The sequence below is a fragment of the Sebastes fasciatus genome, chromosome 22 (genome assembly GCF_043250625.1).
Source record: "Sebastes fasciatus isolate fSebFas1 chromosome 22, fSebFas1.pri, whole genome shotgun sequence".
NCBI lineage: Eukaryota > Metazoa > Chordata > Actinopteri > Perciformes > Sebastidae > Sebastes > Sebastes fasciatus.
In genome coordinates this window covers 7786982-7801972 of record NC_133816.1, presented here as the reverse complement: position 1 = coordinate 7801972, position 14991 = coordinate 7786982, and the positions used below count along the sequence as shown (strand labels likewise).

The following is a 14991-nucleotide window of genomic DNA, read 5'->3' as shown; positions in this document are numbered from 1 at the left end:
GAAAAAGCCCTTTTTGAGGATAAACTTTTAGCATTTCTTTTCTTTCTTCTTCAACTTAGCAAAACAAAACCAATTCTTCAGATTGTTTTCACATCAGAATCATAATCAGTTTTTTTTGCCAAATAAATACATACAAAGAATTTGACTCCGGTTTGATTAGGGCTGACCCGAATGCTTCGAAGCTTTGACCGTTGCCATGGTAATCAACCTTCAAATCAATATTATAATGCTTTGTTTTTATATAAATAGAAGTATTTAATAATAATGTTTTAATCCCCAAATAGCCCATGAAATAAAGAATAAGGCCACAACATTATTTATTATTCATATTCAACATGAATTATTAGTAGTTATTCTCAGACAAATATCGCTGTTTGTTATGCGTAGAGGTGCGTGTGTAATTTCAGCTAGGAATAAGAACAACAAAGCTGGATAGATAAAAGTGAAGAATAGGCAGTACTGTTATGTACACAAGTAGTAAAAAAAAAATAGGTGTATATATAATTATTATATAAATATATATGACCAACAATAAAATGAGAATAAATATGTTGTAAACAATACAAATAGTGCAAATAAATAAATACGGACATCAAAATGCCCTTCAAGTTGCAAAAGTACTGTTTCTGCATAAGCCCTCACAATCAGAGCAAAGGATAAGCAATCGGTTTTGGGGAAGCGAAAAAGGCAGACGTTGGCTGCTTAATTGGCTGTCAAGAAATGCAACTGAAATAGCACTGCATTCAGATGACATGATGAAGAAGAGGAGAGTATGGATGTTGTGGTGTCGGGGTAAGCTTTTGTGTGACTCAGTTTATTGGTTCTATGACTCACTCGCCTATTGTATAATAATTTGGGCGACACATTTCACATGTCTTGACTTATTATCTTCCATAACTTTTGAACTTATAGAGGAATCTGAAGGTTGTTGAGCTCTACAAAGAATTATAAAAGTTATCAGCTATCAATCAAAAAGTGATAAATGACATATGCCCCATTTGTTATTGTGGACCATAAAACGAAAGTGCAACAGAGTGGTGTCACATAAACAGAAACCAAAAGAGACATACAAAACCTGTGTTCAAAATTGTTGGTGTCCGACTTAAAATGAAAGAAGAAAGTTAAGATTCTCTCTTGTATCTACAGTAGGGCTTCACCCCGGAGAGCTACATGCTGCAATGTAGTTAAAACACACGACAAGGCCATTAAACTAAGGCAAGGAACGTAAAACCCTCATGGAAAGACAGACAGAAACTCATCGAGCAATATACTCCTCTCTTGACATTCCTTTTGACAATTACTTATGTAACACAATTGCTTGCCAGCTGGTGGTGGGAAGCAATTTGACAGTTTTATCACAACTTTGACAAAAGTAATTTACTTGGCTCAGTCCTTTTGTGCTTCTGTGGGAAATAAATCATCAAAATAAAAATAAATAAATGGCACCCCACCAGGATTTGACAGCTCAATGTCTTTCAAACCCTAGCACAAATGGTGTAGTCTGAACCTAGCATCGTAAAAGTGCGAGTTACCAGGGCTGTGTGCTGTGATCCATCATCTGTCTGGGGGACACTTTGGTGGTCCATTGCTGTTCATAGGACAGCTGGGACTATACTCAGACAGCTGTTTAAAGCTTAGCTTCACAGAAAGTGATTAGTTTAAAGAAACCGGATATAGAATGGCTTTAGAATTTATTTTCCACACTTCTAAGTCTTTAAAAATGTTTATTTAAGGCCAAATTAAGTTAGGATCTGTGTGTGTTCCACTACAGTATACTGAGGATTTTTCATAATGTAGGGTTCATTGTTCTTACAGTACAGTATTTGGACAAATTCAGTGAGATTTGACTTATAAAAGGGCTAAAAGCTGTTTCACACCAAGCACAGATTGTTAAAATACAGATTTTGTGGGTTCTTATGAACGCTTGCAAACCCCGGAGAAATATATGGGAGAAAAAATATTCGAATGAACCTCGATTTTAGCGGATTTTCACCTGTGGAAATATATGTTTGACCAATGAAATCCTTTGTTCCAATCGATCGCCTTCATTCTGCATAATATTTAGCCATGTGCTTCTGTTTGTTGAACGGAGAGTGTGTATTTTCGGAGCAATAGGCCTTGGAACAATGGCCGTTTGTTTTCAGGGTAAAGGACTGTCGGATAAATGGGGCTTTTTTTCGGTCCAGTGGGACATTTTTCAGACCGTTGTGTTTTCGGAATAACAATGGGCCGTCCCCTTCTCAACACCCAATAGTGTACGACAAACACTACGACCTCAATAACCAAATAAAGGACAATAGATGGCTTGAGATCGCCCAGCAACTGGGATACAATGAAGATGGTAATGTAGCACTTGCTCATGTTATATGTTGGTCACGGAATGGGAATAACCACAACAGCTAGCGTTGGCATGAAATATGTGGTCTTATAAGTTTATGTATTGTGTAGTTAGCGTTAGCCCCTTAAACATTCTCTGTCTAGATAGATTTGTTGCGTGGAGTGGACACAGACACTATTTTGGAGGAAACACATTTGGCCTCATTGACAAATGCGGCAACGCGGATAATTCGCACCGGAACCGGTGTGCACAGTTGTTGTGCGGAAAATTCACATGCGGATTTTCCGTATTCCCACACCCCATTTTCGCATCACACTGGTGAGAAATGGCTTTAAGCCCCCAAAGATGTGATAAAGTTGAAAAGTTGAAATGTTTGTGTAGTTCTACGTTTATATATTTTTGCATAGCCACATTTTTTGCTAGCCAAATTTAAATCACTCATGGCAGAATCAAACACAGTATTAGTATGCATGTGAAATTAAATAAATAGCAGGAAAAAACTGGGAGGCTAGAATGACTAATATTAATAATATCATTCCCAATTACTATACATCCACATGGTAAAATATATGTTTCATGTTCTTTAAGACCTTTAAGATGTATTTCTACTAGGTGTGATGACAGAATATTTAAAAATAATATATATAAAATTCTATTTGAAAGATCTTTTTTAGAGATATTATACCCAAATGAGCTTCAGCGTGTTTTGCGTTATTGATGTAGAAAGAAATCTGATGCTCACATAATTGTCTTGGGTGCCATCGCCCTCAATTCCCAAAGGAGTGCTAAATCTTTGCATACTATTATAGATTAGGGCTGCAGTCTGCATACTCATTTCAGCGGGAATCAGTCATGTTTACTGATTGAAGATTAACCATGAACATTTAAAAGCCACACAATATTACAGCTTTACACTGAGCCTGCTCTATTAGTTGTAAAATAGATTCACTCGAGGCTATCAACCACAATATGTTAGGGAGAAAGCACCGATACCCCTAGGACCGAGCTTGTTGATCGTGTTGCTATCGCGGTGGGAGCTGGCTTTGATGCAATATTGTGATATTTCATTTGATTATGCTGATTTGATTGTGCGAGGTCATCCATCCTGCCTGATGTCTCTGATACCCTTCAAAAGCATTTTGCTTTATTGGCTTGTTGGTCTACCCGACAGAATTTCAATGGTTGTTTGATGGTATTAATGCACTATTTAAATGCAGACCCCGAAGTTGAGGAAGGAGGGGGACCCATGCGGATAGAGCATGCACGGAATCTGAAAGTCAGATGTCAGAAAAGTCAGCGGAGGGGAGGATTTTTCTCAAAATGCAGATAATACACAGGAGTGGAATATAAAATGTTCAAATCTCTTTCAGGGATTTTGGAGTGTGACTAAAAAAAGGGAGCCCTTCTCTTTCAAATAGCACCAATCTTACAATCGCCCACTTCACATTTTTCAAAAAGGGTTGTGCCAAGCTTATGCCTCTTTGAGAAAAGAGCCAAGCATTTATGCACACAAATGAAGTATACAGTGAACAGATGTGCAGCACACCTGAGATGAAACTACCGCAATTGTCACTCTTTTCCATTCAATGACAGGATTCAACGTGGAACAGAAGGATCCATTTTTTCTAAGACCACAATGCCTACAAAGAGCCAGAAATGAACACAGAGTCATGTACAAGTTATCTTGCCACTTTTTACGAAGGCAATAATGATTATTGCCAATGCAACAGCACTATTACGTAACTGGAGATTTAATCGAAACAAACTAAATCTAACGTTAAACATCTCGCCTTCTACTTTGTTAAGGAAAATGCTGTCTGAAACTTGAACAAAATGAAATGTGTCTGATGAGTCATTGCTTGGGGAAATCAATTCATTTAGTCATACAGAGGTGCTAAGTTATTTATTGCTTGTCAGCTTGAGCTGCTAGTTCATAATTCGTTGCTGCAGAAAGAACAGAGACGCTACAGAGGAAATTTGAAGAGAATTACTTTATTGATGCAAACAGGATATGTTCTTTAAAAACACATCGACATTTTTCAATACCTTTTGTGTCCCAATGGTGTTTCTCTGCGGTTCCACAGTAACATCTACAATTGTGTATTGGACTGACAGTTTATCTTTTTCACAAACATGCTTGTGCTTCCAGCTACTTTTGCATTTGCCTTCGGCTACTAGAGTTGTTCCTATACCAGTATCGGAAATGCGTCTGATACGGCCCAAAATTCGGGATAGGAGATCAGCGAGTATGCACTGATTTGATACCATAATTTATTAACCTAGGAAAAAAAAAAAAATTCTCTGACCAGAAATCTATTCTTCTTTGCCCAACCAAAACAGTAGCCTTCACTGTGCTGTCGCCCTGGATTTATCATGGCTGGCAACTACTGTTTTAGAGCAGCAAAGAAGAACTGATTACAGGTAGTTTGTCACGTGACGATAGCAAACGACTACAGTGTGGTGCTAGTGGAGTGTAACGGTAACGATAGTCAGAGCGAGGAAAATGTCAGCCATTTGGCTATATTTCACAGTGGAAAATCCAACATGTAAAACCGTATGTATTTGTTCATGTTTTACAAAGAGTTTAACCTGAGCCAGGCCATACAACAAAGATAGTAATCGTATCACATCCATACATGGTCAGTAGTAAACAACTGTTAATTAATAATAATACCTTTTCTTTTAAATCACGCTGGTATCGGATCGGTACTCGTATCAGCCGATACCGCAAGTTCAGGTTTCGGAATCGGAACATCTCTAGTGGCTGAGAACAAAACACACTGAAAGCACAAACATAAAGAGAAATGCACCCCAAATCTGAAAAATACCGCAAACACTAAAACACATGCAAGAGTGAAAGCACAAAAAAATAACCAAAATGTGCTCTATATAAATACAATAAATTGAAACATTGTAAATATCAAAATAGCAGAAATGTGCACCAAAACAAACATTAGTGAGGGAAGAGATAGGCCCATTTTTGCCTTAGCAACAACAAAGGACTGTGAGGCTTTCCTACCTGGGCTTCAAGGCCGTCACTGCACACAAGGAAATGAAATTGTTGGATTAATAAAAAAAATTTAAAAAACAGCTTTGTCACGGAATGTCACCACTATTTTGGCGCGGTGTGGTTGTCATGTTGTAGTTCAACAGTCGTCATTTTTAAAACGTCTCGCGCTCGGTTTGTCGGATCACGTAAAGCTGAGTCTGGCAAGCCGAGTATAACATTCATTTGCCATCGCTAGAGCCATGTTGTTTTGTTTTCCCGAAACGTTTATTCTTCTGCTTTTTGTATTTGTGTTGGTTTTTGTATCAAGTCTGGATTGCATTCACTCCTGTGCATGTTTTGTCCATAGGGGCAGTACAACAATGACTGTTTTAACTACCCAAATGTCAAACACTCTTAAAAGTGTTAACAAAGAGAACTTACTTCCAGTGCAATAAAATGCACAATCACTTCTGTCTTTTAAAAGTCATTCCACTGTACATTTTAGCGAGTCCGTCTAGAAAACTTTTGTGAGATTGTCACACTGAAAAGGTAAACATAACATTGAGAAGATAAACCACTCTAAGAATATTGTTTGAAGACAATCGTGTAATGAGCATCGCCAGCCAGAGTCTTGGTCACGACACTGAAGAAAATGACAGGTGAGGCTTTTAAATAGATGAACCAGTGAGCACAGAAACTTTTTAAACAACCTTGTTTTTGACTTTCATAGCCGCACCATTCACGGAAGCATCCTCACCTCAATATTTTAACATGGATCACGAGGGGTTTTATCAAATCAAAAAGTACTCCCTCAACAAAACAGTATCATCTCTCCTCCATCAATCCATTTTTTCCAGCCTACTCATTTTGATGTCTACTTAAAAAGCCATTTATCTGCTCATACCAAATCATAATTGTCATTCTAATAGCAGTAAAGTGACACAGATAAATACTCACCAATCATAGACACTTTGTGCACTTTAGAATCATTGTATCCTTTTTTTTTTTTTTTTACTAAAGCAGACATTTTCCTGTTTAAATCACCATTGAGTACAAAGATACCTGCACATACAAGCATAGAGAAAGACTCATTTAACCCTCCCCGCCCTCATTCCTCTGATGAAATAACCCTTTTAAATGCAAATGCCCAGGAGGCAACTGGCTTCTTATCACACGTTTCATTGTCTCCTTTGGGGTAGTGGGGTAGAGAGCTGTTTTGCTCTGCATCTGCATGTAATTGCACACATAGCGCAGCATTGCAGCTTATACAAGAACAAAGCAGCTTCAGAATAAATCACGGCAAAAACGCTACAATATTAGGCTGACAGGATGCTATTAATTCAGCCGCTACATACAGAGTACAGAAAGCAAACATTTTAAAGTTCCTCTGGTGGATAAAAGTGGCAGGTTCTTTAACTTGATGTATAGGTGAGGACAGCTGGTCTAATTATCTTGGATTTATTTCACTTTTGGGTTTCTATGCATTCCGTCTGTAATGCCATGGGAACTATTTTGTGTCGTCTTTGTCTAACCTGTTGTTATAAACCACCCTTAACAGTTAGAAGATGCACATGTGAAAGAGATGGATGCATGGTATTATGCATAAATCATGCCTCGCGAGTCAAACAGGTGTTCAGGGAAGAAATACTGCAGGTGTTTCTACTGTGAATGACACTGCTGCCACCTACTTTAGCTGGCAAAACTCGGCCTACATACAAAATAATATATCTTTCTGGTGTTCTCACATCCTCGAACATTGGCCAATTTTTACCCTGACTGTATAACTAAAACAGAGGTTTTCAAAGTGGGAGGCTGGCCTCCCCATGGGGGCTCCAAACTGTTTCAGAGGCTCAGCGAATGGAAGTGAAAAAATATTACATTGGCTATTACATAAGTTATCAAAAGAAGATCACATAGAATAGCCTAAATGGGTGCGATTTGGTTAAAGAGATAGCTCAGAGAGACAGTAGTTTTGGGGAATGTTTCCACTTTCCCAGACTCAGAAACTAAAAAAAACTTAAAACAGTTATCTTGGCTCAATTGTTGAGTGTCTATGGGATCAAATAACATAATCACAACCCCATAGACATCCAGGAATTGAGCAAAGTGATGGTGCGCCTTTTTCCACAGTCTCAGACTTTAAAAACCCTGAACTAAATAACAAATAAAAAAACTTGACTTAATTTCTGTCTTTGACTGTAATGTGAGCAGATAAATCATCTCTCCTATTCACATTGGACACACTACCATGAATGTACCGCGGCAGGTTAACACTGCCATCTAGTGACCAGAGAGAGAATTACATTTGTAAATAGCATTATGTTCATGAAGCCATTCATTCAGTAGGTGTAGGACAGGCCTTGATGTGTTTAATTTTGCATTAAGTAGTCCGTAACATCATTCCAATATGGAGTAATAACACAACATGTGAATCAGGGGTTATGCTGTAAAATGTTGTCATTTGTATCATTCAACCGACAACAAATAAAACATGCTACATGGTTTTTGTTACGCAAGGCTTTTTCCCATCACTTGCTTTCATCAGGGCCTTGATGGCCCTCGCCCTCATTTCCAACTCCAGAAGCTCCAGTTGCTGAATTGACGGCGGACATGCTGCGGGTGCACGACTTGAAACAGGACCGTCTTGAACAGGTACACTAACATCTGCGGGCTGCAGAGGTGCACTCTGTTCTTTAGCTTCCTCTTTGCTTGACGAAGACGACAATGCTAAAATCTCGCTGACACTTTTGTCTATGTCGCTTTGGATGTCTTTCTTTGCTTCCGTCGGTTGAGAGACCGCGGGAGGTTCGGGATTTGCTGGGTCAGGGTTTACAACTGGGTCAGTGCCTTCCCGGCTGCTGTCCGCTATTTTCACCGCCACAGCTTTGACAGTTTGTTCCTCTTTGGGTCCCTCTATGTCACTATCGTAAGTGTCTGCGTTTATGCTTAGGACGTCACTCTCTTCGCCGGAACCAACACCCTCTGTAAAGAAAATGACACCAAGATTTTAAATGTAAAATGGTCCTTTTTATAGATTTTTTTTCTGTCTTTTATATCTTTTGAGTGCCTGGGGTATGTTTATTCAGCGCATTACATACTAATTACCTTGCTTAGGGTCTTCAGTTTTTGTAGTTTCTTTGAGGCAAGATGTAGAGTCCACAATATTGTCTTGCCTTGTTGGAAAAAAAATGAAATAAAATGCATACAAGTATGAGAAAAGCATGAGAACACGCACTGCTTTCATTCTGAAATTGTGCCCTGAATAAGTTGTCTAACTGTTCACTCACTGGCTTTCCAAGGTCTCTTCGGTGTTTTCGTTGGTATTTCCAGATGTCAATTCTTCCCCTAGAAACAAACAACAACTTTAACTGAATGAAAAGGTGTTGTGTGCAATACCACATTGTTTTGTTCAAGAGAGTATGTAGCAATGAAAAATTTGCCAAACTGGCCTTAAGTCTTACCTGCTAAGATTTGTACTAGATTTGTGTCTGAGATCGGCTCCAGTTGCTCCCAGCACATCTTGTTGATTTCCTCTAAACTACAGTCCTGTGAATGACAATGTGTTTAATAGTATCTTTGACGATGGGTTGCTCTAATAGCCTCCCAAGCAAACAGCAGAAGCCTATGGCATTACTTCTACATCTGTATTAGATATTGGTTATCACTTCTTAATTAAGAAATCAATACGCTTTCTAGAGTTGACAAAAAACATAGACATGTTTTTAAACTTACTTTGCCATTTACTATACAGCTCCATAGCTAATTTATAGCTATAGATAAAAAATATTACCAGCAACTACACTCACAGTATGTAAAATAACAGCAATGATTTTTAAAGTGATCTGGAAAACTAAAATGTGGATGAGGTGACTTTCAAATGGTTACAATGAAATGAATTACAACAATTATATGCAACATAACATTACAATATATGTCTACAAAAAGATGGAACAAACCTTTTCATGCAATGGTCACTATTGCTCAAGGTGGTGTGGCTTTTTCAGCCAAAGCTGGTGCTGTTGGAACGTAGCCAACAGTACAAAATATGGCCATATATGTTGGAAGACAACACTCGCCAAAGTGCAAAATGTGGTCCTTAAAACCACAAAGTAATGTCAGTGAAAATACCACGCGACGGCAAAAGACATTTGTTTAAGTTTGTGGTGGACAGACACCTTGAAGACAACTTTTAAGTTCGTCCAAAGCTGCATTGAAACTGTTGAGAAATGAGGCTAATTTCTCAGGCTGGTTATGATAAGCCTCTGTCCTTTGGTGAACAAATGCTGGATGGAATTGACATTCAGCCTGTCTTAATCCAGGCTTACAAAGATCATGAGTATACAATTATATAACATGGTGTTTACATGATCACACAATCACCTTGAGTTCATCTGGCAGCATTTTCCGTAGCTTCTTCTCCCCCAGCACGTGCAGACACTGCTCCAGCATCTCCCGCTTGTCAGTGACATAAGCAGTGATGGGCTGGAACGGCAGGCTGAGGTCGAGTCCCCCCTCCTCAATGTCACTGCCAATCCTGTCCAGCTCTGCGTCAGCGAGTTCATCCTTGGCATCCTGCTTTAGGAAACAAACATGAGAGACACACTGTCTGTAAGAGGAACTAAAATGAAGGAATTATAACAAGAAGTCTAAATTCAGTGTTAAAAGGTTTTAACGACTCACTTTTTTCTGTGTGCTACTTTTACATGGATGACAGGAAATCAAACAGTATGTAGACCATTTTTACATCTTCGTGTTAGTTATATTGCGAAAGAGGTTCCCTGTGTTATTCAAACAGTCTTTAAGTAGTCCTAAAAACGCTCATATCATTATGCAGTACATCAGTTTAGAGAAGACTTTATGGTCATGTGGCGGCTGTAGTTTGTGATGCTGTTTAACTGTATCGGGTTAAACTGAGGTGTTTCCACCCCATATCAAGGTTTATACCAATTTTTACCTTTTTGAATTTCACAACTTAACCAAAATGTAGACCTACATGTTCTGTAATTTCAATTGAATGTCACGTGAAATGGTCAATCCCGAGGCAAATACCCAATTTTTTAGTTTAAGTTTAAGTTCACTGTAGGCTTAGATAGATAGATAGATAGATAGATAGATAGATAGATAGATAGATAGTAACTTTATTGATCCCGAGGGAAATTCAAGTTTCCAGCATCACAGTTTCATAGTGCAAAACATGTTAGTAAGAAGGCAGTAAAAAAGTTAGTAGTGCAAAGTACTAAAACATATATACCAGATATAAAAATACAAGGAGATGAGGAAAACTGTTAAAACTGAATATAGTGCAGGGTAACATGATGGTGATACAGGACTATTAAAAAAGTGAAAATAGTGCAGAAGAGACTGTTCAAAATGAGTATAGTGCAGGGTAACTCCAGTAGCTTAGTCTATGAAAGTGCACTGTGTGCATTATTATCTGTCCAGCAGACTGTCCTCCTTTTCTTAATTTTATTTAAATTTTTAATGTTGAAGTTGTTTTTCTTTAGTGTACTTAATGAGTTTGTCTATAAGCTCATCATCTTAAAAAAAGGTTTATAAACTATTGTAATTACGAACTGTAAATTGCATATATGAAAACAAAATTGAAAAAAGGAAATACAATTAAAAAACCTGATTGTTATAATGTAGAATATGAAGAAAAACTACAACAACGCCGTATTATGACGTCAGTGGTCCAAATTAGCGAATTAACACAATTAACAGACTTTCAATGCTATTATTTAGTGATTTAATCAATCAAACGTAGCACCACAGCTCGCCTCAAGTTAAACATAAGACTCTAAAGTGTTCAGGTAAAACTGAATTCCGTATCCTATGGGTCTACGGACACACATAACTAACTACAGCAGAGCAGACACTGTACATGTCCAAACAACACGTGACGTTACATTAGCATCATTAGCATTAGCTTGAGTTTCTTACCTCCAGGTTGGATTCAGCACTCCTGCGTTTGTTGTTGTCGTGTCGTTCTTCAGACTGAGAGTGTTTCCGCTTCTTTTCAGCGCTAGTTGATTTCTTTTTGAGCATGTTTGCGGAGGTAAATAAACCGGCTCCTCGACAGAGAAGCTGTTTCACTCAGATGCTCACTTGCGACAAAATTGAATGTCGCGGGGAAAACGCGTCATGAGCAAAGCGACGGCTGCTTCTTCTTCTTCTATTGGTGTTTAGTTTGTTACTGCCCCCTACAGGTCTGGGGCGTTTTCTGCTTGTCTGTCTTTTCTAAATGTACCAAGAAAAGAGCAGTCTTTATATTTCATTATATAAAATATAATAATATAACATAATAATATAATACAAAAATATATCTTATACTGTATATGTTCTTAATGTATATGTTCTTAATATGCCCTTGTACAAAGTATTTCCTTTTATAATTGTAATGTAAATGTAATATAACTTCTTATTATTTTAATGGAGCTTCCCAGCAAAAAGCATTTCACAAGATTGTACATGTATAACCGGCGTGACAATAAACATCTTGAATCTTGAAAATATAAAAATATATAAATTAATTCTCACTGTACAATATCAAGTTCCACTTGTGCAATTTTGTTAATAGTCTGTTTATTGTCAATACTGTATATACTGCTCCTATTTTTATGCTTCCTACTTAAATGGTTCATATTTTGTTCACTTTGTTTAGCTCTTTTTTTACTGTGTTAGCTGATGCATCTTGTTTTTTGCACTATCCTCTTTGCTATTTGCTGTACACTGCAAAGTTCCCCACTGCGGGACTAATAAAGGAATATCTTATCTTATCTTAACTTATCTTATTTCGCAGCAACTTATGTCTTATGTAAATTAATGGAATTAATAAGCATTGTTTCCTTTTTTTTTAACCCACAAGGTTTAGCAGTGTTGCATCTTACTTTTAATTCACAAATTCAGATTTGGTTTAAAACGTGGCTAAAGATTGCTTTTAAAATGTACTGCATTTACTACCAGACTTACTAAGCTTTGCAGTGCTAGACTATATGTCCATAATTGGTGACTGTAGCTTTGAGTTCCCACATTCTACCTAACAAAAGTCTTCTTCTGGCCACAATAACAAAGACTGTCAGTCTGATCCTACATCCTATCATATTCTGTTAATCTTATAGCTGCACAACCGTCTGTATTTTTGACTGAACCTTGATGTGCCGCTCCTGTGACCTCTCAAGCTGTTGATGGAAGTGCAAATCCATTCTCCCATCAACATTTTACACTTCAAAGCTCGCTCGGATTACTCGTGACAGTCAATCGCAAGTCCTCTTCCTGCATTTCACACGGTCCTGCCATCTCTCAGTTTCCATCTGCCTCACCATTTCATCTAATACTGTGCATCGGATTCATTACTGCAAAAAAACCTTCAAACCCCACCGCCGCATGCTCATTTACATCGTTCAAGTTTTTCACATTTTAAATCAGACAGCGCCGTCCTCATTGGTGATGCATGTTTGTCTCAAAAGAATCTGGGATCACATAATAATGACGCATAGGTAACAAATGTTTGCAGAACTTGGGCTACACTAAAAAATTATGCAAGAAAGAGACATGTGGAAATGGACTGTCTATATGGCTACAGTGCATTATGCATGGCCCATAGAAAATCAATAAAACTGAGATTAACATAAACAGTGAAATCATTATTTTACATAAAATATGACAGAGATGTTATTATGTACATTTTTATTAAAAGATATGTTCACAATCACATTCTCTGACATGATCTCAAAACTTTCATGAAATTAATATTCATACAATATATTCCATGGCTTCGTACGGAGCAACACAATCCTTATATGCCCTAAAAAATCTATTAACTTTACTTAAAGGACGAGCGCCGTCTGGAGCAGAATTACATTACATTTCACCAATAAACAACAACTCTCGTCAGCATGCCCTCCTTATTACCACCAAGGTAGCCATGCATTTCCTTTAGCTGGACCGAGACACAGGTTTCAAGGTGGTGACGACACAAGCAGGCTGTAAATCACTCTAATTGGCTTCCCCGCCTCTGCCTAAAAACGAGGCAGGAGCCAATGCAATGGCTGCCCGGGCGCCATGGCGACAGCTGTCTCCACATAATGCAGGTTGTTATCCTGATGCCATCCGCCAAATTATGCAGTGGATATGGTAGGAGGTGCGCATCGATCACAATCACGTCAAAATGTGTTTTCTTTGCAACATCTGCTCCCATGTTGTCTGGGTATCACCTCGTTAAAAGGGCAATGATGGAGCTGGCACCGTCGAAGGGGACATTGCATTTGAGAGCCATGAAAAGGATCGGGAAAAAACAACCGCACTCTGTTTATGTGTGTGTGTAAATAAGAAGACACAAACCAATTTGAAAAAGTATGTTTTGTGATAAGAGACAATTGTATTTACAATAGCACATTGTTGTGTTCTTAAATTAGAGGCTGCTCATAAAGACAGCGTTTTATGATTCTCACTTTGTCTCAGAAAGAGTGTCTGTTGAATACACATCAAGGCTCTGTTGTCTAATGAGGAAATGCGGCTAATCAAGATGTACCGCAGTGATTTTGTTTAGCTGCATAATGCAAGTAAAGTGATGAATCACCGAAAGAAGCAAAACATTTGAATTACTGAAAGTGAGATTAAAAAGCCAGAGGAGCCCACTCCAAAGGAAATAAAGAAGAAAAGAACAATAACAGAAGTGGATAAGAACCTAAATGAAAACAAACTTAACATACAGGAAAAGAGTAAAAAAACAAACAATACAAAATTAATTCAGTTTAATCTGGAGCAGGAAAAACAATGATGTTGATGTGTGGTGTCTGTGTGTGCAGTTTCTACATCGTTTTCAGGCTTTATCATGATGTTACAGTTGAAAAGGAGCATACTATTCTTTGCCAACATTCTTCTGTTTGGGATTTGCACTTCATATCTAAATATTTAGCATTGTGTGCATCATCATTACAGATTGCTTAAGGCATGAGACATAATCAAGCCAATTGTCAGAGAAAATCTGTGTTAATTTAACTTGGATGACACAAATCAACCCTATTCTGGTGCTCATTTAATCATCATATTTACTCATTTCAGCACTTATGAACACCTTTCTTGAAGCTATACTAGCTCTATGTGTGAACTCTCCAATCAACACCTGTCCTTGACAAAGCGACACTTATTGACAGTAGGATTGTTTAGTGTAGAATGACAACTCCTCTGCCAACTGAGATAGGCAGAGTAGAGCTGTGCATTTTTACCGCGATTCACTCTGACACTTCACCTCAGACTGAGTGTTGGGTTTTTTTTGTCAATTATTCCACTTAAATATCAAAAACACCATTTACTTTTCCACTGTGAGGTCAGAACAGTTTGTCAAGTAAGTGCAGGTGACTATAGTTCTATTCAAGATTTGAAGATACGCAAAGTATAAAAGTGAAATTAAAGTGCAACATTGCGGGGGCTCTATTAGCATAAAGGGAAGATGATATTCATAACTACGTTTTAATTATATGATCACCTGAAACTAAGAATCATGTTTTCATTAGCTTAGAATGAGCCCCTCATAGACATCTATACAATTGGACTTCTTTTGCATCCAGAGGAGTCGCCCCCTGCTGGCTATTAAAAAGAATACAAGTCTAAGGCACTTTTCAGACCCAGAGGTTGCCCACTGGTCTTCCAGAAATGTCCTCCT

General features: G+C 38.0%; 1 protein-coding gene across 2 annotated transcripts; it reads right to left on the bottom strand.

Annotated features, from left to right (window-relative positions):
* Positions 1-6034: 6034 nt before the first annotated feature.
* caap1 (caspase activity and apoptosis inhibitor 1) lies at positions 6035-11477 on the bottom strand. 2 transcript variants are annotated; one of them, XM_074624450.1, is made up of 6 exons: positions 11268-11477; positions 9708-9902; positions 8789-8873; positions 8615-8672; positions 8433-8500; positions 6035-8309 (listed from the first exon to the last, which is right to left on the bottom strand). In XM_074624450.1, exons 1-6 carry the CDS (start codon positions 11370-11372, stop codon positions 7822-7824), a joined length of 999 nt encoding a protein of 332 aa, XP_074480551.1. In that variant the 5' UTR covers positions 11373-11477; the 3' UTR covers positions 6035-7821. The 2 variants fall into 2 exon arrangements, with proteins under 2 accessions (XP_074480551.1, XP_074480552.1); XM_074624451.1 differs by having other exon boundaries at positions 9708-9899.
* Between the last annotated feature and the right edge of the window lie 3514 nt (positions 11478-14991).

Bases quoted from the DNA above. Each gene is read 5' to 3' on its own strand.
- caap1 (XM_074624450.1), bottom strand. From the start codon at position 11,372: ATGCTCAAAAAGAAATCAACTAGCGCTGAAAAGAAGCGGAAACACTCT. The intron at 8,874-9,707 runs GTGATTGTGTGA...TGTCATTCACAG, and splicing joins TGCTGCCAGATGAACTCAAG to GACTGTAGTTTAGAGGAAAT. The intron at 8,310-8,432 runs GTAATTAGTATG...TTTTCTTTACAG, and splicing joins AACTGAAGACCCTAAGCAAG to AGGGTGTTGGTTCCGGCGAA.